We start from the raw sequence: 27,581 nt of genomic DNA on the forward strand, positions 1-27,581 counted from the left end.
TATATATTTTTAAACGAATGAAAGTTGGCGTGACAAGTTTCCGAAGTGTCTTTGAAGGTAGCACAGATAAACCCCGCCCCCTGTCCCCGCGGCCAGAGGGATGCGTTCATGGCCCTGTTATTTTCGAAAGTTGTCAACAGAGAGAAGAAACCGAAGAGAAAGAGGAGGAGCGGAAAGAGAGAGAGCTTCTAACCGACAGCAGAGCTCCGGAGGACCGGGAGGAGGAGGCATGGGCTGCAGCCACAGCAAGGTGAGAGACACCGGGGACAACACGCGGGACTCCCGGTACGACTTCACTTCACTAGCCGGTGTCCGGAGCGACGGTTCGGCTTCTCAACGAGCATGAGCCTCGGATAATAATGGAGCCCCCCAAAAAACACACCCAGCTCGCGCTCTCCAGCGTTTATCCACAGTTTAATCAAACCGAACGAGAGTTTTCGCGCCATTAACCGGTGAAACGCGCCGTTAAGCCCCGGGACGCGGACGGTACTTTTCTCCCGAACATCTGTTTCCAATCGGCAGCGTGTTTGAATCTGTTCCCACGGTGCGCGCGAGCTGGCGGCGCGCGCGAGCCGGAGGTTCAGACACGTCGTGCGCGAGCTGCACGGTTCAAACACGTCGTGCGCGAGCTAATGAGACGTTATAAACTCCTTTATCCACTGTCAGAGTCAGTGTGAGATGCGGTGTGTTGTCCGAGTGTTCAGGTTTAAAGGGTTCAACTCTTTATTATCTCTAATAATATAACATAAAAACAATCTCAGTGTGAGGTAAAGTGTGTTTTAAAGAGTTTAATCTGGGGTTTTACTCCCGTATGAGAAATGTAATCTTCTTTATTATCTCTAATATAATATGACATAATCTCATTCTGAGATAGTGTGTTTTAAGAAGTTTAATCTTCTTTATTATCTCTAATAATATAACATAAAAACAATCTCAGTGTGAGGTAAAGTGTGTTTTAAAGAGTTTAATCTGGGGTTTTACTCCCGTATGAGAAATGTAATCTTCTTTATTATCTCTAATATAATATGACATAATCTCATTCTGAGATAGTGTGTTTTAAGAAGTTTAATCTTCTTGATTATCTCTAATATAACATAAAACAATCTCAGTGTGAGGTAAAGTGTGTTTTAAAGAGTTTAATCTGGGGTTTTACTCCCGTATGAGAAATGTAATCTTCTTTATTATCTCTAATATAATATGACATAATCTCATTCTGAGATAGTGTGTTTTAAGAAGTTTAATCTTCTTGATTATCTCTAATATAACATAAAACAATCTCAGTGTGAGGTAAAGTGTGTTTTAAAGAGTTTAATCTGGGGTTTTACTCCGTATGAGAAATGTAATCTTCTTTATTATCTCTAATATAATATGACATAATCTCATTCTGAGATAGTGTGTTTTAAGAAGTTTAATCTTCTTGATTATCTCTAATATAACATAAAACAATCTCAGTGTGAGGTAAAGTGTGTTTTAAAGAGTTTAATCTGGGGTTTTACTCCGTATGAGAAATGTAATCTTCTTTATTATCTCTAATATAATATGACATAATCTCATTCTGAGATAGTGTGTTTTAAGAAGTTTAATCTTCTTGATTATCTCTAATATAACATAAAACAATCTCAGTGTGAGGTAAAGTGTGTTTTAAAGAGTTTAATCTGGGGTTTTACTCCCGTATGAGAAATGTAATCTTCTTTATTATCTCTAATATAATATGACATAATCTCATTATGAGATAGTGTGTTTTAAGAAGTTTAATCTTCTTGATTATCTCTAATATAACATAAAACAATCTCAGTGTGAGGTAAAGTGTGTTTTAAAGAGTTTAATCTGGGGTTTTACTCCCGTATGAGAAATGTAATCTTCTTTATTATCTCTAATATAATATGACATAATCTCATTATGAGATAGTGTGTTTTAAGAAGTTTAATCTTCTTGATTATCTCTAATATAACATAAAACAATCTGTGTGAGGTAAAGTGTGTTTTAAAGAGTTTAATCTGGGGTTTTACTCCCGTATGAGAAATGTAATCTTCTTTATTATCTCTAATATAATATGACATAATCTCATTCTGAGATAGTGTGTTTTAAGAAGTTTAATCTTCTTGATTATCTCTAATATAACATAAAACAATCTCAGTGTGAGGTAAAGTGTGTTTTAAAGAGTTTAATCTGGGGTTTTACTCCCGTATGAGAAATGTAATCTTCTTTATTATCTCTAATATAATATGACATAATCTCATTCTGAGATAGTGTGTTTTAAGAAGTTTAATCTTCTTTATTATCTATAATATAACATAAAACAATCTCAGTGTGAGGTAAAGTGTGTTTTAAAGAGTTTAATCTGGGGTTTTACTCCCATATGTGAAATGTAATCTTTATTATCTCTATTCTAATATGAAATGATCTTATTCTGAGGTAAAGTGTGTTTTAAGAAGTTTAATCTTCTTTATTATCTCTAATGATATAACATAAAACAATCTCAGTGTGAGGTAAAGTGTTGTCAAAGTTACAGGTTTTAAAGATGTAATCTTTATTATCTCTAATATAACATAAACAATCTGTGTGAGGTAAGGTGTGTTTTAGGAGTTTAATGGGGGTTTCTACTCCCTTATGAGAAGTTTAATCTTCTTTATTATCTCTAATATAATATGAAAGGATCTTATTCTGAGGTAAAGTGAGTTTAAAGGGGTTTCTACTCACTTATGAGAAGTTAACTCTCTTTTATTATCTCTAATATAACATAAAAACATCTCGGTATGAGGTAAAGTGTGTTATTAAAAGTTTAATGAGGGGTTTTACTCACTTTTGATGAATCTTAATTTTCTTTATTATCTCTAATATAAAATAATGCAACTTCAGTGTGACGTACAGTGTGTTTCTTATGAGTTTACAGGGCTTTCTACTCCCTTATGGGAAAGTTGAATCTTCTATATCAGGGGTGTCAAACTCATTTTCACCGAGGGCCACATCCGCCTCATGGCGGCCCTTAAAGGGCCGGTTGTCACAAACACGGTATCATTCTAACTACTCCAGAACATATTGTTAAATAACTGTCTTTGCATTTGTTTATTGTTTATTTAGGTGTACTTATATAAATGTATAACTATATATGCAAATATATTGAATATTATAAAATAAATCTATTTAATTTCATTATATTTATTTTAACCCACATTACTTTATCAAAGATCAAACAAACATTATTACATTAACTTTGTTAAAAGCTTTTCCACAGTTGAGACAGGTGGTTCTCCACTGTCTGGGTAGTGGTTCTCCACTGGTCTGGGTAGTGGTTCTCCACTGGTCTGGGCAGTGGTTCTCCACTGGTCTGGGCAGTGGTTCTCCACTGGTCTGGGTAGTGGTTCTCCACTGATCTGGGCAGTGGTTCTCCACTGGTCTAGGCAGTGGTTCTCCACTGGTCTGGGGCAGTGGTTCTCCACTGGTCTGGGTAGTGGTTCTCCACTGGTCTAGGCAGTGGTTCTCCACTGGTCTGGGTAGTGGTTCTCCACTGGTCTAGGCAGTGGTTCTCCACTGGTCTGGTTAGTGGTTCTCCACTGGTCTGGGGTAGTGGTTCTCCACTGGTCTAGGCAGTGGTTCTCCACTGGTCTGGGGCAGTGGTTCTCCACTGGTCTGGGGCAGTGGTTCTCCACTGGTCTGGGCAGTGGTTCTCCACTGGTCTGGGGCAGTGGTTCTCCACTGGTCTGGGCAGTGGTTCTCCACTGGTCTGGGCAGTGGTTCTCCACTGGTCTGGGGCAGTGGTTCTCCACTGGTCTGGGCAGTGGTTCTCCACTGGTCTGGGCAGTGGTTCTCCACTGGTCTGGGGCAGTGGTTCTCCACTGGTCTGGGTAGTGGTTCTCCACTGGTCTGGGGCAGTGGTTCTCCACTGGTCTGGGCAGTGGTTCTCCACTGGTCTGGGGCAGTGGTTCTCCACTGGTCTGGGCAGTGGTTCTCCACTGGTCTGGGCAGTGGTTCTCCACTGGTCTGGGTAGTGGTTCTCCACTGGTCTGGGCAGTGGTTCTCCACTGGTCTGGGCAGTGGTTCTCCACTGGTCTGGGCAGTGGTTCTCCACTGGTCTGGGCAGTGGTTCTCCACTGGTCTGGGCAGTGGTTCTCCACTGGTCTGGGCAGTGGTTCTCCACTGGTCTGGGCAGTGGTTCTCCACTGGTCTGGGCAGTGGTTCTCCACTGGTCTGGGCAGTGGTTCTCCACTGGTCTGGGGCAGTGGTTCTCCACTGGTCTGGGCAGTGGTTCTCCACTGGTCTGGGCAGTGGTTCTCCACTGGTCTGGGTAGTGGTTCTCCACTGGTCTGGGCAGTGGTTCTCCACTGGTCTGGGCAGTGGTTCTCCACTGGTCTAGGCAGTGGTTCTCCACTGGTCTGGGCAGTGGTTCTCCACTGGTCTGGGCAGTGGTTCTCCACTGGTCTGGGCAGTGGTTCTCCACTGGTCTGGGCAGTGGTTCTCCACTGGTCTGGGCAGTGGTTCTCCACTGGTCTGGGCAGTGGTTCTCCACTGGTCTGGGTAGTGGTTCTCCACTGGTCTGGGCAGTGGTTCTCCACTGGTCTGGGCAGTGGTTCTCCACTGGTCTAGGCAGTGGTTCTCCACTGGTCTGGGCAGTGGTTCTCCACTGGTCTGGGCAGTGGTTCTCCACTGGTCTGGGCAGTGGTTCTCCACTGGTCTGGGCAGTGGTTCTCCACTGGTCTGGGTAGTGGTTCTCCACTGGTCTGGGGCAGTGGTTCTCCACTGGTCTGGGCAGTGGTTCTCCACTGGTCTGGGGCAGTGGTTCTCCACTGGTCTGGGTAGTGGTTCTCCACTGGTCTGGGCAGTGGTTCTCCACTGGTCTGGGCAGTGGTTCTCCACTGGTCTGGGTAGTGGTTCTCCACTGGTCTGGGCAGTGGTTCTCCACTGGTCTGGGCAGTGGTTCTCCACTGGTCTGGGCAGTGGTTCTCCACTGGTCTGGGCAGTGGTTCTCCACTGGTCTGGGCAGTGGTTCTCCACTGGTCTGGGCAGTGGTTCTCCACTGGTCTGGGCAGTGGTTCTCCACTGGTCTGGGCAGTGGTTCTCCACTGGTCTGGGCAGTGGTTCTCCACTGGTCTGGGCAGTGGTTCTCCACTGGTCTGGGCAGTGGTTCTCCACTGGTCTGGGCAGTGGTTCTCCACTGGTCTGGGCAGTGGTTCTCCACTGGTCTGGGCAGTGGTTCTCCACTGGTCTGGGCAGTGGTTCTCCACTGGTCTGGGCAGTGGTTCTCCACTGGTCTAGGCAGTGGTTCTCCACTGGTCTAGGCAGTGGTTCTCCACTGGTCTGGGTAGTGGTTCTCCACTGGTCTGGGCAGTGGTTCTCTACTGGTCTGGGCAGTGGTTCTCTACTGGTCTGGGTAGTGGTTCTCCACTGGTCTGGGCAGTGGTTCTCCACTGGTCTGGGTAGTGGTTCTCCACTGGTCTAGGCAGTGGTTCTCCACTGGTCTGGGCAGTGGTTCTCCACTGGTCTAGGTAGTGGTTCTCCACTGGTCTGGGCAGTGGTTCTCCACTGGTCTGGGGCAGTGGTTCTCCACTGGTCTGGGCTGTGGTTCTCTACTGGTCTGGGTAGTGGTTCTCTACTGGTATGGCTTTGGGACGCACTATCACCCCTGAATGACAAGCTGAGACCTAAATCGAGGAACATTTTTAACTTCTCAAATGTATTTCATAAAAAGATGGTGCAGTTTGAACCTGAGAGTTCAGAATATCACAGTATGCACAACAAAACTATTCAGTAATATTCCCTTTTACAGTCAATTATGAACCAACAAGTGAATCTTAAGGACACAAGGTAATACAACATACATTACTACTCTAACTTCAGACTTTAAAACATGTCTAAACAATGCTTTCATGCATAAACATGAAATAAAAAAGTCTGGTTTTAAAAAGCCTCAAAAGATGTAATGCATGTCTCACTCACTGAACCTATGACACATAAAGCTGCTCTACAAGTCAGAGTCTTGAGGAGCAGCTTTTATACACAAACTCTAAATACATTAAACAAGGGTAATTAAAAAAGATTCACATATTCAACATTAACTTTTCTTCTGACTATAGCCTATTATAAATACTGAACAACATGAAGCAGCACTCACTTCAACCTTAGTGACCACTGACATAGACCTGATGGAGGAATTCATAATAGGGGAACTGGGGATGTTTGTTAATACAAAGTCAATGTGGTCACACACACACACACACACACACACACACACACACACACACACACACACACGCACGCGCGTCTGGATGTCCGCCGGGCGCGAACAATGCGCCTCATTCGGGCTGATTTGTTAAACTCTGGCGGTAAAAGTAGGTGAGACTGTTCAAATGCTCCGCGTGACGTCACTGACGTCATCCCGTTGAATCAGAACCTCCGGAGGATATCGATCGTCTGGAAGCGGCCGTCATCCAGACGCAGCTCCTGGAGAAGCTGCGTGCGGCTACGGATAATATAATATGTAATATTAATATTATTAACCCAGACTCGAGGGCTTGATGGTCCGACGTGTGCGGGACTTCCTCAACAGAACAAAGAGTGTGTATTTCTTCCGTGGTGGACGGTGGTAACGAGCTGTTATGCCACGATAAGCCACGCCCCCTCTCCGGCGCTTCTAGCGCGAGTGAAGAAAACGTGACAAATAGTCCGGCGACTGAACTCACGCGAGTACATTTAGTAAAGCAACGCAAGGGTCCGCCTCTCCTCTGGCGTGAACGCAGCATGAAGGAGAGTGAACAGACCGCAGTCCGCTGCAAAAAAATGACCTTCAAAATAAAAGCACAAGATTTTTTTCCTCCCTTTTTTAAGAAAAGGCATCATATTTATTTCATGCCGTCGCGGGCCACATAAAATGACGTGGCGGGCCACATTTGGCCCGCGGGCCATGAGTTTGACACGTATGTTCTATATCATCTCTAATATAATATAAGATACAATAAGACAATCTCAGTGTGAGGTAAAGTGTGTTTTAAAAAGTTTAATGAGGGTTTTTACTCACTTATGGGAAGTTTAATCTTCTTTATTATCTCTAGTATAAAATACATCCAGTTGTATTGTCAGTTGTGAACTCTAATCAAACGGAACCTCTCCCACAGGCCTGCATCTCTTTGTAAAGTAAAAGGTAAAGAACAGCGAGCCACGAAACTAGAGCGAGATTAAGTGTGTTTATTAATGTGGCTCTGACTGGCTTAATCTTCTTTATTATCTCTAATATAATCCCAGTGTGAGATACAGTGTGTTTAAGAGTTTACAGGGGTTTGTACTCACTTATGAGACGTTTTAATCTTCTTTATTATCTCTAATATAAGATAAGATAAAATAAGATAATATCAGTGTGAGATGAAGTGTGTTTTTAAGAGTTTACAGTGATTAATACTCACTCGTGACACGTTTTCGTGTTTCTTTTACCGTCTCTAAAATAATTAAGTTTAAAATAAAGTACGTTTTTGTGAGTTTACATGGATTTTGACCAAAAAATGAAACTTTTTTATTATTATTATACACTTATGTCAAGTTATAATGCTTATTATCTGTAAAAATAATACATTTGAAATAAAAGTTGTTTTTACGAGTTGACAGTAATTTATTCTTTTACTTTAATCTCCTTTGCGATCTGTAAAATAGTCTATACAGGGCTCCAGACTAACTTTTTTTACTAGGAGCACAGTGGCCCCTAACTTAAAATTTTAGGGGCGCAAGCAGAAAATTTAGGGGCGCACACAGGGTTTTTCCTGGGTCAAAATGGGTCTTCGGTGCTCCCCAAACAAATTTTTTGCGCGATGCGCGCGCACCGTCCGTTCATACAGGTCGAGCTGATGAGTGAGTGATCAGCAGCTGGCCGCTCTGTCCATTCACGCACCTCACAGTTGTATATTGATCAGACAAGAAGACACGCTTATCAACTCCAGTGTTTCCCCTACCATTATAACAGGGTGAAATCTCCACCCGCCACTCTGTAATTTCGTCACACCTCAGTGTTAAATTAAGCTCAGGGCACCAACATGGCTAGCGGCACTAGTCCCGCCCCCCTGAAGCTGTAAACCTCGGGGAAACACTCTACTCGATTACTATTGATCAAAACAGAACGAGGGTTCGGCTGTAGCCGACTTGAAACATACTATTGAGAAAATATTCGCTGACATGCACGTGATGAACACAGTTTTTATTTTTTTTCATTGCAGACTTTTTTTTGCCTTATGCGCTCGGGATTTGTCATAGGCACTCGGGAAAACAGCTTAGGCGCGCGCCCAAATTTTCTCTGCAGGAAAAACCCTGACACACTATAAAACGACTTGCAACGTTTTCCCATCATTTTTACTGTATTACTGATAAATAATTTGACAATATACAATCTTATGCCTGTTTGCCTTCATGAACTGCAAAACATTCACAACAGAGAACTCTTCAGAAGTTACTGTATTGAGTTTAAACATATTTGAAGAGAAAACATACCTTGAGCATGTGCATGTTGCACTTCGATGTGGCCAATCAAAACATTTGTTGGTTTCTAGAGATGCACCGATCAGGTTTTTGGTGCCGATCACCGATCACTGAAATCAGTATCTGCCGATCACCGATAATACCGATCACTGAAATCAGTATCTGCCGATCCGATAATACGATCACCGATCACGGTGTTGATTGAAGCATTCTATTTATTGTGTAGCATTATTGCCTAGGACTATGAGGAAATACATATATAAAGCAACTCAAACATTAAAGAAATTACCGATTTCTTTAAACATTTAGGACTTTTACTTTGAAAAATGTCCTAATTGATACATTAAAATTGTTTGATTGCTATTGTAGGGGATTTGAGATATGTATGGAACACATCTGCATCATTCATTTCCTGGAACTCTTGGGGAAATCTATATACAGGACTTTTCTTAACATACAAAAGACTTACTAATTTGTATAAACTCTTCCTTGGTCCAGTAAAAATGTTTTAATGTAAGCATAATTTAAGCTAAATCTCAGAAACGATCTCTAAAGATACAAAATCAGTTAATTGTTTACTTTTATATGTTCGTGTATGATTTGTCGACATCTTCTTTTGATAAACGGATGTTGTTTCACGTGGTTCTTTCCGCTAACTTTGCAAAACCGGATGTTGTCACTTAAATCCTTCCGCTAACGTTATCAAAACCCTCGCGCGCTCCCGATCGAATGCGTTTACCGTGAACATCAGTCTATATGGGCTGACATGTGAGAGTCGGCTGAGTCGACCCAGAGATTCAACTCGGGGGACGGGGACGCCGCTCGGTGGTGAGGATCCCCTCTGACCTCTGACCTCTCACTCTGCGGCCCTCGCCCTCGTTGCGTCTCCGTTGCGGTGCGCCTCTTTTCACACATTAGCCCCCCCCCCCTCTCACACACAGGCCAGCCTTCTTCTTCTGTTTTCGTCTCCTTTCTTCTTCTTCTGGAGTTAATGTCGGTTAGCAAACCAGTCATTCAGGCATTACCGCTAACTATAGTGGGCTGAAGTGTAGAACAAGTTTGTAAGCAACAAAAATATTTAATAAAAAAAAAAGAAATCTGCTAATTTACTGGTCGCGCATGCGCGAGTTGATGAAAAATTTACTCGCACTGTGTCTAATTTTAGGCGCAAAATGCGACCATTTGGTCGCAGTCTGGAGCCCTGCTATATATAAAAGTGTTTTTATCAGTTTAAATCTATGTTTGTATCTCTGTAAATACGAGATGATATGCTGGTCGTGAGTTCCTCCTGGTGTAACTCTCTAGTGATATTAACGCTGCAAGACAACATGAAGACAGACACGAGTTGTTGTTGTTGTTCTTTAATTACTAAATACTTTTAAATATTTAAAGTTAATTACAAATTATCTTAAAATAAACCCTCCTCTGTTGTTGACACAGGTTCTTTGTTTACAGCTCATTTAATATATGAGAATATTTATTCTTATTGTCCATTCCAACAGATTATTCGGAGTCCTTTTCAGAATAATGACAATAACCTGAATATTTGGTTCATGTGACTTTCTCTCCCTTTTGTTTGTGTTGGATATTCACTGATTAAATGTTTATTTTTTATGAATATCGCAATATGTCAGATTACTTTAAAGGAAGTTTAGAGCTTTATTTATTTACACCGACTTCGAGAATAAAGTCTGTCGCTGTTTCTTTAAATGAAAAGGAGAAAAATAACTTTTAAAATGTATTTTTTTAATGGATCAACAGTCCAATAACATCAGTTTATTACCAAGAAACACAGAAACCTGTTGAGCTGCTCTGTTGTTGTTATTGTTTGTTTATCGGACTGTTGCTTCATTGCATGAAAACACGAAAACATACATAAATATCTATTTAACGCATCAAAGTAAATTTAAAATGTGAGTTTCACCATCACATGATTATTGCAAGGCATTCTGGGAAATGTGGTGAACCTCTTTCTGCTGGAACATGTTTATTAAACAACGTGTTTAAAATGAAGTTTCTCGTGGGTCGTGTTTCGGAGGCGGCGACATGGAGGAGCTCCTGATTATCTCAGAATAGAAACGACTTAGAGGCTCAGAGTCCGAAACGAGATCAATGAAGACGAGACGCTCTTCCTCATGGGGTCAGATCTCAGTTTCACCTCCGGAGGAATAATTACATCAGTTCATACAGTCCACATGACAAGCACACACAAACACACACAAGCACACACACAGACACATACACACACACAAGCACACACAAATACACACAAACACACACAAGCACACACAAGCACACACAAATACACACACAGACACACACGCACAAACACACACAAGCACACACAAGCACACACACAGACACATACACACACACAAGCACACACAAACACACAAGCACACAAACACACACAAGCACACACAGACACATACATACACACAAATATACACAAATACACACAAGCACACACAAGCACACACAATACACATATACACACAAGCACACACAGACATATATACACACACAAGCACACACACACACACAAGCACACACAAACACACAAGCACACACAAACACACAAGCACATACACACACACAAGCACACACAAATACACACAAACACACACAAGCACACACAAATACACACAAGCACACACAAGCACACACACAGACACACACACACAAACACACACAAGCACACAAGCACACACACAGACACATACACACACAAATACACACAAACACACACAAGCACACACAAACACACACAAGCACACACAAGCACACACACAGACACACACACACAAACACACACAAGCACACACAAACACACACAAAAGCCAACTAACCGTAGCACAAGGCTATGGTTGGTTAGGCTAAGGTTAGTTAGCATAAAGCTAAGGTTCTTTAGCATAAAGCTAAGGTTCTTTAGCATAAAGCTAAGGTTAGTTAGCATACAGCTAAGGTTAGTTAGCATAAAGCTAAGGTTAGTTAGCATAAAGCTAAGGTTAGTTTGCATAAAGCTAAGGTTAGTTAGCATAAAGCTAAGGTTAGTTTGCATAAAGCTAAGGTTAGTTAGCCTAACGCTAAGGTTAGTTTGCATAAAGCTAAGGTTAGTTAGCATAAAGCTAAGGTTAGCAGAAGGCAAAGTTAAACTATTAGCTTTCCAGTTGTGTAGCTCGCTGGAGCCTCTGGTCTCAGTTCGTCTCACACGTTTTCTATATTGATTCTGACACACAACAACAACAACAGCAACAACAACAACAGTTTGTTTTTCTGACTCCAGCCAACAACGCATAACATTTTATGATCACAAACTTTGTTGACAGAAGTTCTGGTTGTGTTCGAGGCCTCGAGAGACGAAGAGCTGCGGGGGTTATCTCTGCAGTAAAAGCCTTGTGATGCGTTCATGGTCTGAAGCCCTCGGGTTCTCCTTGTGATGCGTTCATGGTCTGAAGCCCTCGGGTTCTCATTGTGATGCGTTCATGGTCTGAAGCCCTCGGGTTCTCCTTGTGATGCGTTCATGGTCTGAAGCCCTCGGGTTCTCATTGTGATGCGTTCATGGTCTGAAGCCCTCGTGTTCTCCTTGTGATGCGTTCATGGTCTGAAGCCCTCGGGTTCTCCTTGTGATGCGTTCATGGTCTGAAGCCCTCGGGTTCTCATTGTGATGCGTTCATGGTCTGAAGCCCTCGGGTTCTCCTTGTGATGCGTTCATGGTCTGAAGCCCTCGGGTTCTCATTGTGATGCGTTCATGGTCTGAAGCCCTCGGGTTCTCCTTGTGACTTCATTTCATGTTTCACTTTATGAGCAGGTATCTTAGTCCCGTGTGTCTCAACATAGGGCTCGGCCCCCTCCAAAGGGCCACCAGATCAATCTAAAGGGTCCTGAGACGATTAATTAATATTAACAAAGTGTGTTTTCATTTTGAACTTTTCTTCCGATTCCTTTGTGAAATGTTTGAACTTTGAATGTCAATAAAATGTTATTAAATCATATTATCATGAAAGAAAAAATATAAATCTGAAAAGTAACTAGTGGATATGAACTTGTAATAAATTGAGTGCAGTAAAAAGTATAATATTTTCAGTTTGGCCCCCGGCCCCCGCAGGGCCCCGACCCCCATGTTGAGCACCACTCTTCCTGCCACAGAGCTGCAGCGAGCGGCGGGTTAACTGCATTCAGGAGAACTTTATTGAACTGAACTTTACCCGAAACGCATCAGCAGCAGGCCAGACACCGCATGAGGGAACTAATCGATTATCGATTATTGATTATTGATTCCTGCTGATCACCACGGTGACACCGATTCAGCACAAATGTGTGGAATAGATGACGCAACATCTCCAATTTGACAATATTGTCTTGAGTGTAATGTGGATCTGTATTACCAGTATTACCTGTAGTACTACGCGTTGGGCCCAGTATTACCTGTAGTACTACACGTTGGGCCCAGTATTACCTGTAGTACTACGTGTTGGGCCCAGTATTACCCGTAGTACTACGTGTTGGGCCCAGTATTACCTGTCGTACTACGCATTGGGCCCAGTATTACCCGTAGTACTACGCGTTGGGCCCAGTATTACCCGTAGTACTACGCGTTGGGCCCAGTATTACCTGTAGTACTACGTGTTGGGCCCAGTATTACCCGTAGTACTACGCGTTGGGCCCAGGTTGGGCCCAGTATTACCCGTAGTACTACGTACGTTGGGCCCAGTATTACCTGGGTACCACGTTGGGCCCAGTATTACCTGTAGTACTACGCGTTGGGCCCAGTATTACCCGTAGTACTACGCGTTGGGCCCAGTATTACCTGTAGTACTACGTGTTGGGCCCAGTATTACCCGTAGTACTACGCGTTGGGCCCAGTATTACCTGTAGTACTACGCGTTGGGCCCAGTATTACCCGTAGTACTACGTGTTGGGCCCAGTATTACCCGTAGTACTACGCGTTGGGCCCAGTATTACCCGTAGTACTAGAAGTACCAGAGCAAGAGGAAGAAAAGTGTCAAACTCAAAGAAAATGTGTTTACTTCTCCCCATATCAATACGCTCTGATGGCTAATTAACAGGTTAATTAACAGGTCAATTAACAGGTCAATTAACAGGTTAATTAACAGGGTATATCACATGTTAATCCTTTCTATCTGGTAATCTGATTAAGATCAGCAGCTCTTTTGCACCAGAGTTCAGAGTTCAGCCGAGAAAGAAAGAAACTCCATCAGAGACGTCGCTAGAGGAAGCCAGGCTAGCAGTTCCCCTTGTTCCCAGTCTTTATGCTAAGCTAAGCTAACTAGCATCTGAGTGGATCAATCTGAACATGTGTGTTCAAGTACATTTATTGCTCAGATCTGAGATCAGATTCAAGTTTAGTTTAATTTCCAATCTCAGATTATTAAATCAGTTTAACGTTAACCATCCAGTGATCATGTGATCAGGAGAACACGTGATCATGACATCATGATGTCTCTCTGGTCTCTGATCATGTGATTCATTGTCCAGACCAACAGGAGGAGAGCTAGTAACGTTAGTTGGTAACGTTAGCAGTACCGCTAACGGAGGTTCATTTCAGTGACATGATGATGCGTTCAGGCTCTGCTCAGTGAACGTTAGTACTGGCTGAAGGTAAATAATATTGTTCTCATGATGCGTTCAGGTGTAATCTCAAGTTTCAAGTTTCAAGTTTCAAGTTTTTTATTGTCACATCCCCTTTTATACAAGTATAATCGGTTCGTGAAATTCTTATGTGCAAAACACCCGACAGCAGTAGCAGACTAAAAAAAGAATAAGAATGAGAATAAACTATACAATATCCACACACAAAAAAGAAGAAAGTATTAACAATATATATATAAAACAATGTAATAGAATATACATCATGACAATATATATATATAAAACAATGTAATAAAATATACACTTTTTGAGACTATATATATATATATATGTATATACATACAATATATATATACAATATATATATATATAAACAATGTAATAAAATATACACCATGGCCATAGATATTCACAGAATATGTTCTGGTGTGTAGTGTTAATGAGGGTCTCAGTCCTTGTTCAGCAGCCTGATGGCCTGACTGAAGAAGCTGTCCCTCAGTCTGTTTGTGCGGCACTTGATACTGCGGTATCGCCTGCCTGACGGTAGAAGGGTGAACAGTTTGTGGCGGGGTGGTTATTGTCTTTCATCATCCGTTTGGCCCTGGCCACGCACCGCTTGGTGTATATGTCCAGGATGGAGGAAGCTCACCTCCAACGATGTACTGTGCCGACCGCACCACCCTCTGTAGTGCCCTACGCTCCAGGGCGGTGCAGTTCCCGTACCAGACGGTGATGCAACCTGTCAGAACACTCTCGATGGTACTGGTGTAGAATGTTCTGAGGATGCGGGGGCCATGTTGAATTTCCTCAGTCGCCTAAGGAAATACAGGCGTTGTTGGGCCCTTTTCACCACGTGAGTGGTGTGCGTGGTCCATGTGAGGTCCTCGGAGATGTGCACGCCGAGGAACTTGAAGCTGCTGACCCTCTACTGCAACTCCGTCTATGGAGATGGGGGTGTGCTCTCCTCTCCGCTTCCTGTAGTCCACGATCAGCTCCTTGGTCTTCTTGACGTTGAGGACGAGGCTGTTCTCCTGGCCCCACTGTACCAGTGATCCAACCTCCTCCCTGTAGGCTGTCTCGTCGTCGTCGGTGATCAGCCCCAACACTGTTGTGTCGTCAGCAAACTTGATGATGACGTTGGAGCTGTGCATGGCCGTGCAGTCGTGGGTGTACAGGGAGTAGAGGAGAGGGCTCAACACGCATTATCGTTGTGTGAGGTCACATGATAGAGGTCACAGTGTTGGTGATCAACTAGAATGAATCCAGATGTTTCCATTTTAAATAAATAAAATAAATAAATAAAATAAATAAATAAAATACGTAAAATAAATTAAATAAATTAAATAAAATAAATAAAATAAATAAAATAAATAAATAAAATAAATAAAATAAATAAAATAAATAAATTAAATTAAATACAATTAAATAATAAATAAATTACAAAAATATTAAAGATGAATTATTAAGGGGAGGAGGAAAAGGAAGAGGAGCTGGAGGAGGAGGAGGTTAATCTTTTCCGTCTGCTGGTAAAACGTGAAATATTTGACACGTCAAAGGGAGAAAAATCTTCTCTACGACTTCAAGAGATTCTACACATCACTTTAAATATTTAAACAGGTGTGTGTGTATGTGTTAGTGTGTATGTGTTAGTGTGTATGTTAGTGTGTGTTTAAGACAGATTTGTGTTTTCTGTAATTTGGATCAAAGGATTTAAAGTTGGGGTTTTGAGCTGAAGCTCTTTTGTGTCTTTATTTTTACACATTCCTCTCCAGACGTCGCTCTCTGGGGTTCCTCTTCCTGGTGTTCCTCTTCCTGGTGTTCCTCTTCCTGGGGTTCCTCTTCCTGGTGTTCCTCTTCTTGGTGTTCCTCTTCCTGGTGTTCCTCTTCCTGGTGTTCCTCTTCCTGGGGTTCCTCTTCCTGGTGTTCCTCTTCCTGGTGTTCCTCTTCCTGGGGTTCCTCTTCCTGGTGTTCCTCTTCCTGGGGTTCCTCTTCCTGGTGTTCCTCTTCCTGGTGTTCCTCTTCCTGGTGTTCCTCTTCTTGGTGTTCCTCTTCCTGGTGTTCCTCTTCTTGGGGTTCCTCTTCCTGGGGTTCCTCTTCCTGGTGTTCCTCTTCCTGGGGTTCCTCTTCCTCGGGTTCCTCTTCCTGGTGTTCCTCTTCTTGGGGTTCCTCTTCCTGGTGTTCCTCTTCCTGGTGTTCCTCTTCCTGGGGTTCCTCTTCCTGGGGTTCCTCTTCCTCGGGTTCCTCTTCCTGGGGTTCACACGTCGGCCAGGAGCTGCAGACGTTTTCCCCCCAAAGCATTGTGGGAACTGTAGTTCAGCACGGTTATAGTTGGGTCACGTCGGCACTAAACTCTCACGACTCCTGGTCAATCGAACATTATCGTTGTGTGAGGTCACATGATAGAGGTCACATGATGGATTTAAAGCATAGAGGTCAAAGGTCACCGTCTAACCGCATGAATGTGAGACGCTGATTCTGTGTTTTTTATAAAAGTCTTATTGAGTATCGCAGCTCCACGGCGGCTGGACTTTACTCTGAGGCAGCGTTGGCTTTGACAGGAGTTTGATCAGTATATTGATCAGTGTATTGATTTATCAGGTTTTAGATTCACTGATTTCTCCTGAATCGACTTGGCAGACGATGACGCTGCTCCACATGATTATGAAGTATTAGTTATCAATACATTAAGCATGCAATCCCCCAATATGTCTACCCAGAGAGAAGATAAGTTACGAGAAGCATCGATCATCAAAGGAATGCTCAGCAGATTTGTCACAATCAGTTTTATTCGACATGTTGAAATCTGCTCAGTAGAAACAGAAGTGACGTCTCACCACGCAGAGAGGTCCAGGTGCATTGTGGGTAATGTAGGCTCTAGTGTTGGTGGGCCTGTGCGTCAGGATGCCTGCTCTGTTTTAATGTCTTCTGAAGCTTCCTTGGCGAGTGAAGGAGCTGCTTAAGAAATGAATTCATGACGTTTTATTGACTAGCCCATGGAGGAAAGGACCAATCAGAACTCATTCCTGAGGGTCATGGATGAAGAAAGTGATTATTAGTGTCGCTCAGGTTTAACGCCTCCTGAGACGTCGAGTCACTTCTCCAACGTCTAAACTTCATGAAGCTCTTCGCTCTTCCTCCCACCGGCTCGCCTCTCGGCTGCAGATCAGATTTATTGACTTGAGCTGCACAAACAGAGAAGCGGCGCCCAGATTTATGACGCTTCTTTTTGAAAGCCAGGGCCCCTGCCATGCCTGGAGGAACATATGCTGCTGCTCCTCCTCCTCCTCCTCCTCCTCCTCCTCCTCCTTTAAACAGACTTCAGCTGAACCGAGCTACATGTTTAAACCAGAGATATTTATTGTTTCAGCTCAGAGTTTAAATAAAGTTGGTGTCCAGTTTGCTGAGCAGAGTTTAGAAGTGTGTGTTAGGGTGTGTGTGTATGTGTTAGGGTGTGTGTTAGGGTGTGTGTGTGTGTTAGGGTGTGTGTGTGGTTGAGCAATGGTATCTATGTGTGTATTGTCTATGCTCCTGTTGGTATGCGTGTTCACGAGGCCTGGAGTGTAATCTTCTCGCTCTAATGTGCTTGTGCAATGTGTGTGTGTGTTTGGCTACACGCCCAAGCTTTTGTGTGTGTGTGTGTGTGTGCGCGTGTGTGTGTGTGTGTGTGAGAACGACAGTAGATGGAATCCACCAGTTGACCAGTTATGTAAAACAGACCAGTTGCAGCATTTTCCAGCAGAGTGAGACCTCCTCATGTCAGTTGACCAGATATGCTGCTGATATGCATGTGTGTATACAGTGTGTTAAAGCTGCACTCATCTGGTTGTATAGAAGTCTGTGCTTCATGTTTTCATAACCTCTCCTCCACTGAAACGTTGTTTTTCTTCCTTATCAGAAGAAAAGCAAAGGCAAGAAGGGAGAGAAGAGCCGCCACGATGACGGAGGTGAGTGTGTTGAAAGGTGTGTGTGTATCTGTGTGTGTGTATCTGTGTGTATGTGTGTGTGCGCGTGTCTCTGTGTGTGTGTGTGTGGCCTCTGCCTCTTTTTCACTTCCTGCTTTTATCTAAATGTCACAAGAAAAATTGATCTGATAGACGACGACAAAAAACAGCTCTTTTTAATTTTATTATTTTTTTAACCTTTTTACCAAAATTTTTTTAATACATTTTTCTATTTAAAATTGTATCTGTATTTATATCTGTAATATAATTTGGTCCACAGGGGGCAGCAGAAGATTGCTCCCTCCAGATGGGGACTAGGGTTGGGTACCGAAACCCGGTGCCAATATGGTACCGGTTCCAATACAACCGGTATTACCCGGACCGAAACGCAACGCACATTTCGGTGCTTCTTTCCGGTGCCTGAGCCGATTGAAATTGAAAAAAACTATTGTTGTGAACTTCTCTGATGATTCCGCCCTGTCAGCAGGTTACGAGCCTCTCATATTTAAGTTTGACAGCGGAGGCTGCGCCGTGTGTGACGGCGTGAGGCAGAGCACACCAGCGTCAGGCTGGGCGCGACGGGGAGACAGTCACCGGTCCCCCTGAACACGTGGAGACCGATGATGACGAGCAGCCGTAACTCAGATTAGTACCGTAACGTTGATTGCAAGTCTTGCATTCATAAAAGTAGCCCAAGAAATAATAAATTAGCCATTATAACCATGCTTAAGCTAGCTCGTAGCTAGCGTTAGCTCGTAGCTAGCGCTAGCTACGAGCTACGAGCGTGACAGTCTGCTAGCAGATGGGTTGATGTCCAGCGGTCCCGGCTGTATACCCGGTGTTACCGGGAATATAATGACGGAGGAATAAAGACCGTGGGGCGTCACTTTGTTTCAGTGTAACTCTCGCTGTCAGAAGCAACACTTTATTTGTCACGTGTCATCTTCAGTCCCTCTGATTGGTTGTTCTCTTTGCCCATCAAAACAGTGACAGGATTAACCCCATAAAGTCTGCACATGACAATACATATCACATCATATCATGGAGAACATGTATTGTGTATGTTAACAGTCTGATATCCGTTGTGTGTCGGTGCTCCACGATAACGGCTTCTACAGGGAATATGGCCCAAGAGGTTTTTAATGTCCTCATTGTGCGTTTAAAAAAGAAGAAGTATCAGTTCAGGCACCGGTATCGTTTTAAAAGTACCGGTTTAGCACCGGTATCGGAAAAAACCCAAACGATACCCATCCCTAGTGGGGACAGAGTGCCTGCCCCAAGCGAAGGAGTTCAAGTATCTCGGGGTCTTGTTCCTGAGTGAGGGTAAGATGGAGCGGGAGATCGACAGGCGGATCGGTGCGGCTGCAGCAGTAAAACAGGCGCTGTACCGGTCCGTCTTGGTGAAGAGAGAGCTGAGCCGAAAGGCGAAGCTCTCAATTTACTGGTCGGTCTACGTTCCAATCCTCACCTACGGTCACGAACTTTGGGTAGTGACCGAAAGAACGAGGTCGCGAATACAAGCGGCCAAAATGAGTTTCCTCCGTCGGGTGGCCGGGCTCAGCCTTAGAGATAGGTCAAGGAGCTCGGACATCAGGAGGGAGCTTGGAGTCGAGCCACTGCTCCTTCGCATCGAAAGGAGTCAGCTGAGGTGGTTCGGGCATCTGATTCGGACGCCTCCTGGACGCCTCCCGTTAGAGGTTTTCCAGGCACGTCCTACTGGGAGGAAACCCCGGGGAAGACCCAGGACACGCTGGAGAGATTATATCTCCCGGCTGGCCTGGGAACGCCTCGGGATCCCCCACAATGAGCTGGAAAGTGTCGCGGGCGAGAGGGAAGTCTGGGTCAACCTGCTGGGTCTGCTGCCCCCAAGACCCGACCCCGGAATAAGCGGATGAGAATGGATGGATGGATGGATGGGGGCAGCAGAACCAACACTACCACTTTAGTCCACAGGGGGCAGCAGAACTACATCCGAGTTCCTTTAGAGTTTAGGTCACAGTTTACAGCCTGAAGCTCTGGACGTCGTCATGGAAACGCTCAGCTGGCTGCAGCCTCAGTCACAGACTCTTCACTGTCGTCAGGCAGCTTTCATCTTCTCCACGTCGCTTTTACTATAACAGAGTATTTCATCTTTGTGGTGTTAGTACTTTTACTGTCAAATAGTATTTCTTTCTTTGTGGTGTTAGTACTTTTACTGTCAAATAGTATTTCTTCTTTGTGGTATTAGTACTTTTACTGTCAAATAGTATTTCGTTCTTTGTGGTATTAGTACTTTTACTGTCAAATAGTATTTCTTTCTTTGTGGTGTTAGTACTTTTACTATAACAAAGTATTTATTTCTCTGTGGTATTAGTACTTTTACTGAAACAAAGTATTTCTTTGTGGTATTAGTACTTTTACTGTAAGAAGCTTCGGGTCCCAGTACTTGACAGAACATCTTATTAAGCAGGACTTCTATGTACTTCCTGAAGTACTTCCTGAACACAGCATACGGTGTTTATTAAGCAGTACTTGTGTGTACTTCCTGAAGTACTTCCTGAACACAGCATAGTGTTTATTAAGCAGTACTTGTGTGTACTCCCTGACTCCTCCTCTGCAGGTAAACGAGCATCAGGTGACGTCTGCCTGGAGAAGCAGCTCGAGCGCTTTGAGTGGCAGCTGAGGATCTTGCGGGAGGCCAATGGGAACCCGGAGAGGGCGGAGCTTCTGAGGGAGCACGCCGACAAGGAGGTGTGCTCCCTGGTCCTGAGCCTCCTGGACAAGGTGAGCAGCTCCTCGCCGGCTGTCTGTTACTCGATGTTTGAGCGTCGTGTAATGACCCGCGTCGTGGCCCGTGGGCCAGTAGAGGGCGCTCTACTGCAGCTGTTGGACCGATCGGTAAAGCTGATCAATAAAGATGTAGGACACTTTATTTTTGTTTTATTTATGCTGCTTTTATTACCTTGTGAAGCACTTCATTTAAAAAATATATATATTATTATTGTATTTTTAAAATGTGATTATTATATAATTTTTATTTTCATTCTTATCAATATTATTTATATAATTTATTTTTTCTTAATATATTTTTTATATTATATTTCTTATTTAAACATTAACGTATACACTTTTTTTCCTTGTGGCTCAGGTGTGTTTCAGGTGACGTCGCTCTGACAGCGTTCCAGAGCTTCGCTCCTCGGTTCCCCTTCAAAATAAAAGTCTTTTTAAACCTGTGTTTCAGGTGAAGACGGAGACGACGGTGGATTTGAACGTTCTGCATGAGCAGAAGAGTGAACGTGACTGGAGGGAGCACGAGAGGAACGTGACAGGTGACGAGAGAATAACGTTTATTATATCACTCACGTCTGAGGGAGACAAAGACGCTTTACTCCCGACAGGAGCGCCACTCTGCATCATTTTGATGAGTGAAAACTAATTCATTATTAATCATCGCCAGTATTCATGTAATTAAAAATGTGTTTTTATGTTTAAACTTGTAAACTTTCCCTGTTAAAGTCACTTAACATTTAAATTAATTGTGTTTATAGTTGTATTCCTTATATTCTTCTGCATTATTTGTGTCTAGAGATTTGAACATTTTTAAAGGCTCCTTTGTCATTTTTGGGGGTTTCTGGCCGATTTATTCCGTGAAATAATCCCGGTTTACAGAAGGTTTTGTGGCATTAAAAAGATCTTTAGAAAGTTTGATTTGTTTTGTTTGTTCTGCAGAGCTGCAGCAGAAACACGAACAAGAGAAAACTGAAGCGACGGAAACGTTTCAGGCTGCTGAGAACATCCTCAAGGTAAACAAACAAACAAACAAACAAACTGATGTAATGACGTTTCACCAGGGTAACTTGCTTTACGCTCCCCCAAGTGGCCTCTTGCGGTATTGCATCGTTTCCCCCCCAAACACCACAATTATAAGAGACGCCTTTTAAACCCGTTGACCTTGAACTAATAAACGAGGTCAACTGCAAATCTCTGTTATGATTTATAAATCCACTGAGGTTTTATATTCTATATTTTCTTTGAGCCTAAAAGCGAAGTGCTGCCGTTTCATTTTGTGTTATAATCTTGTGTTTTCCTACATACATACATAAATATATATTTATATATATATTAGTGCTGTGAAAAATAACGCGTTAATTCAATTACAGGTTTAACTAGTTTTTTTTTTTTTTTACGCATGCGCAGAATGAGCTTCCAATCCGTCTGTTGTTGGTCGTCGGGACGAAAAAAAAGTCACTTGCAAAATGAGCTTCCAATCCACCACTTCAATCTGAACTCTGTCCGCTCTCATGCAGACGGTCTGTTCATCGGTAATGATCCTTCCGCAGGTTCACCTCCGGAAACCTTGTTACGACTTTTACTTCCTGTAGATCAGGGTCTCAACACGTCGATCGCGACCTGCCAGTCGATCGCGGCGTAGTGTCGGTAGATCAATGACATTAAAAAGATTGGCCCGCCCCCTGACATGTTCTCTAGAGCACGTCTTTGTTCTTTTATTAAACTAAACGTCTGTTGTTGATCGTATCTCCACAGCAGCATGTCATCTCTGTCTCTTCGCGTTGCGTTAACACTTATCGATCTCCGTCTCGCGCGCCACAGAGCTCCGTGCGCGCATCAGGACCGAGCAAAACAAAAGTCACTTGTCAATCTGTCCACCTGTCCGGGCCGGTGAGGTTTCAGCTTTGCAGCGGTGTCCCCGCCGTCCCTTTCATCACGGCCCAGTTCATGAAGAAAACCCACACAGTCAGTTTGCCTCAGCAGCTGCTAGAGGAAGACTAGAGGCCTTTAGATTGTATCATGGTGGAGTTAATGGTTGACAAACAAGAGAAAAATGCTCTGTTTAACCCTCCTGTTACCTTTACATTTACTAACATATTTTACCCTCGGGGTCAATTTGACCCCAGCAATTAAAACCTCAGAAAATTATTAGAATTAATATTGCTTCCCAAGTTTAAGTGTGAGGTACTTTATGTTTGTTTGTTGACTACCTAAATAGCCCTTTAAATAAATAAAAAAGTTGATATTTCTTATGTTTGACACAGTGAAAAACAGCCTGGGGTCAAATTGACCCCAAAGAACACCGACATTAAACATTGAATGGGGTCAAATTGACCCGAAAGGTCACAGGAGGGTTAAACATTCTGTTTAGGATGAAGATGTATTAATGTTCCATATGGAAGAAAACTGCTAAATAACTGCTGAGTTGCAGCACCATTGTATAGAAGAATGTATAAATGTATATATCCGTCTTTTGTCATAAATCTCTATGTTCTCACAAAATATACCGAGAATATCGGTAATATGTGATTAATCATGATTAATCCACAAAAACCTGTGATTAACCCGATTAAAAATTTTAATCGTTTCACAGCCCTAATATATATACAGGACTGTCTCAGAAAATTAGAATATTGTGATAAAGTTCTTTATTTTCTGTAATGCAATTAAAAAAACAAAAATGTCATGCATTCTGGATTCATTACAAATCAACTGAAATATTGCAAGCCTTTTATTCTTTTAATATTGCTGATTATGGCTTACAGCTTAAGAAAACTCTAAAATCCTATCTCATAAAATTTTAATATTTCCTCAGACCAAGTAAAAAAAAAGATTTATAACAGCTGAGTGTTTGTCAAGGCTCAGGAAACCCTTGCAGGTGTTTCGAGTTAATTAGACAATTCAAGTGATTTGTTTAATACCCTACTAGTATACTTTATCATGATATTCTAATATTTAGAGATAGGATATTTGAGTTTTCTTAAGCTGTAAGCCATAATCAGTAATATTAAAAGAATAAAAGGCTTGCAATATTTCAGTTGATTTGTAATGAATCCAGAATGCATGACATTTTTGTTTTTTTAATTGCATTACAGAAAATAAAGAACTTCATCACAATATTCTAATTTTCTGAGACAGTCCTGTATATTATTTTAATTGCTGTTAATTCTTTGTGAATGAAGGTCGAGGTGCAGCAGCTGACTGCAGACCTGCAGGTTTATAACGAGCTGAAGAAAAGACGAGATGAGTCAACGTTTAAGAAAGACCTGCAGAGAAACATTCAGGTGAGGCGGGTACAAGCATTGTTGATTATATATAGATAAATGTATATATATATATATTTTTTTTGTTCTTCATATATATATTTGTATATATTTAACATGTGTATGTAGATATATATATATATATATATTAAATGTATATATATTTTTTAATATCTATATATACATATCAATAAATAATTGTTGTTGTTGTTGAGTAAATCAAATTCCCTTGGCGTGTTTGTGCTTCGTGGCCTCCAGGCCCATGGCAGCCCAGGTGCATTCTGGGAGTCGGAGCAGGAGTCCCTGCTGTTTGTGATCGAGATGAAGACTGAGCGCGTGCAGGAGCAGAGCAGGAAGCTGCAGGCGATGGACGCTCTGGTAGGAGAACTGGGACTCCTCCTCGTCTCCTCTTCCTCATCAGCTCCTCTTCCTCATCACTCTTGTTCTTCTTCTTTGTGATTCTCAGGTGGAGAAGAATCTGTCTCTGGAGGACCAGATCGTCCTGGTCCTGCAGCAGAACGAGGACCTGAGAGTCCGGATGGACAACTGCCAGAGCCTCATTCAGTATGTTGTTGTTCTTCTTCTTCCTCTTCCTCTTCATCATCATCATCATGAGCAACAGTGTGGCGCCGCCTGCAGGATGATTTACGTCTGATCCAAATCATTTGGTTTTATTGTAATATGAAATTATGTTTAGAATATTTAAGAATTTTGAGGGATTAAAAAAAGATAAATATTACATATTAATAAATTATTTTTCACGGAGCAAATATGTTTATTGTTTATTTTTTAAATGTTCTCCCAACATGAATACTGGACAAATATTTTATTATAATGATAAAACCAATGAAAATAAATTATTAATAATCTCACTAAAATAATATAAACTGTTTAATTAAACATAAAGCGGTTTAGTTCCTTTGATCCTCTTTAAATGTTTCTGCTCTTTAAATTAATTAAAAGATAATTATAATCATCATTAAGCAATTTATTTGTGTTTTTAAATATATATTGTTTTTATAGAAAGGAAAGTTCAGAGAAACAATAAAGATTAAAGACGGAGGAAAATATATATATTAAAATGTTTATAATTAATTAATTAATCAGCAATAAATCGAGATTAATATCAACAAGATGTTCCACAAGAGGAGTTCTCACCCTGTTCACTGCATCAGTTGACTCCTTGTTGTTGTTGTTGTTGTTGACTCCTTGTTGTTGTTTCCAGGCAGCTGTCCAAGGAGCAGCAGGACCTGAAGGTGGCGCTAGAGAGGCAGGCCGTGGTGAACAGGAAGCTCTCCCAGGAGAAAGAGCAGCTGGTCTTCAAGCTGAGGCACCGAGACTCGTGTCCCAGCATGCACCTGCCCGTCATGATGCAGGAGATCGCCCCCAGGTGATCCCCCCCCCCCAGAGACCAGACCTGGTCTGACCCCCCCAGGCTGGTCTCAGGTTCTGGGTTCGAGGTCCAGATCTTTGAACTGGATCCACGAGTCTGAATGTTCCCATTTTCTCTCCACTGGGAAACCCCCTTCACCAGGGTCCCTGAAGTATCCTCTGAACTCCCCTTGAGCCTCAACATCTGAGGGGACCCCCCCCCCCCCCCCCCAATCTGTCAGTCAGTCTTCTGGTGATCGGGCCTGACGACGGTTTATATCATGTGGCTTAGCGTGGTTAGCATTGATGCTAGTGAGTAAAGCCGTGGCTCATGACCAGAATGTAGCCGCCACAGAGCGCTGAGCGGGACACGAGAGCCTGAGGGTCAGAACGGAGGGTCTGACTTCCTGTCCCCAACGACAGGAAAACACTCTGCCTCTACTCTGCCTCTACTCTGTCACTACTCTGTCTCCTCTCTGTCTCCTGTCTGTCTCTACTCTGTCTCCTCTCTGCCTCCTCTCTGCCTCTACTCTACCTCTACTCTGTCTCTACTCTGTCTCCTCTCTGTCTCTACTCTGTCTCTACTCTGTCTCCTCTCTGTCTCCTCTCTGTCTCTACTCTGTCTCTACTCTGTCTCTACTCTGTCTCTACTCTGCCTCTACTCTGCCTCTACTCTGTCTCTACTCTGCCTCTACTCTGCCTCTACTCTGCCTCTACTCTGTCTCTACTCTGCCTCTACTCTGTCTCTACTCTGTCTCCTCTCTGTCTCCTCTCTGTCTCTACTCTGTCTCTACTCTGTCTCCTCTCTGTCTCCTCTCTGTCTCTACTCTGTCTCTACTCTGTCTCTACTCTGTCTCTACTCTGTCTCTACTCTGTCTCTACTCTGTCTCTACTCTGTCTCCTCTCTGCCTCCTCTCTGCCTCTACTCTACCTCTACTCTGTCTCTTCTCTGTCTCCTCTCTGTCTCTACTCTGTCTCCTCTCTGTCTCTACTCTGTCTCCTCTCTGTCTCTACTCTGTCTCCTCTCTGTCTCCTCTCTGTCTCTACTCTGTCTCCTCTCTGTCTCTACTCTGTCTACTCTGTCTCTTCTCTGTCTCTCTCTGTCTCTGTCTCTTCTCTGTCTCCTCTCTGTCTCTACTCTCTCTACTCTGTCTCCTCTCTGTCTCCTCTCTGTCTCCTCTCTGTCTCTACTCTGTCTCTACTCTGTCTCCTCTCTGTCTCTACTCTGTCTCTTCTCTGTCTCCTCTCTGTCTCTACTCTGTCTCTACTCGTTCCCTCTGAACTAACTGTGAAGCTCTCTAGAAGCATTGAGCTCCTGGACGTCTTCTTCAGGTACGGTGGCCTCCTCGGCCTCTAGGAGCCAGTGAAGGTGTCGAGGTGTTATTGTAGTGAGGGATCTTTAGAGATCCTCAGAACGTTCACAATACAGAGAAATTAAAGTATTTAAAACCTTTTAGATCCACAAACTCATCAAATGTTTTATTTCTGCTTTGATGCCAAAATGTTTTGTCCTTTTGAATCGTGGTCGGTTTGTTCGACTCGAATCCTTTTCTCTTGTTTTTCTTACGCCTTGTTTGCAGTTTCTCGTGATGCTTCGCAACATAATCACGACCGCTGATTGGCTGATTGGTTAATTGGTTGATTGGCTGATTGGCTGGCGCATTTTAATGTAGAGTTAATTCTGCTGTTTTAGGGGAGACGCCACTTCAACTTGAGCCCTGTTTGTTTGTTTTTAGTTTTTTTGAACATGTAAACTTAATGTGAGTGTCTTGGCGCTCGTTAACGGATCCCCTCGTTTCTTCACGTCGCGAGTTTCATCTCCCGAATCTTCGGTTTTCCACCCGAACAAACGGCAGAATGTTCCCGTGTTTTAAAGCCGACGTGACAATGTTCTTTAGTCGCGGTTAACGTGTAAAACACTGAATGTTACGCGCTGTTACTCCACCGCGTGAATGTCTACGCGTTAGTGAAACGCTGCCGTTGGCACGTTAGCACGTTAGCATTCAGCCTGGATTGGGAAAGAAATGTCGTGTTTAGCTCCCCTATTTCTTTATGTTGTTTTTATTCAGGCATAAATGACAGCTAGCCCAATTAATCTTATTGTTTTTCTTGCATGTCTCAGATTTTTACGTCACAATTTAGGATTTTCTTGTGAGAGATTTTGCAATTT

General features: G+C 43.0%; 1 protein-coding gene across 1 annotated transcript; it reads left to right on the forward strand.

Moving 5' to 3' along the window:
- Window positions 1-151: 151 nt before the first annotated feature.
- On the forward strand, window positions 152-26,480 carry ccdc69 (coiled-coil domain containing 69). The gene is made up of 9 exons (XM_056440128.1): window positions 152-250; window positions 17,963-18,011; window positions 20,608-20,771; window positions 21,229-21,316; window positions 21,717-21,790; window positions 23,960-24,061; window positions 24,299-24,418; window positions 24,507-24,604; window positions 25,266-26,480. Exons 1-9 carry the CDS (start codon window positions 230-232, stop codon window positions 25,432-25,434), a joined length of 885 nt encoding a protein of 294 aa, XP_056296103.1. The 5' UTR covers window positions 152-229; the 3' UTR covers window positions 25,435-26,480.
- The last annotated feature ends 1,101 nt before the right edge of the window (window positions 26,481-27,581 follow it).

This window comes from Pseudoliparis swirei, chromosome 19 (assembly GCF_029220125.1).
Source record: "Pseudoliparis swirei isolate HS2019 ecotype Mariana Trench chromosome 19, NWPU_hadal_v1, whole genome shotgun sequence".
In the NCBI taxonomy this organism is placed as follows: domain Eukaryota; kingdom Metazoa; phylum Chordata; class Actinopteri; order Perciformes; family Liparidae; genus Pseudoliparis; species Pseudoliparis swirei.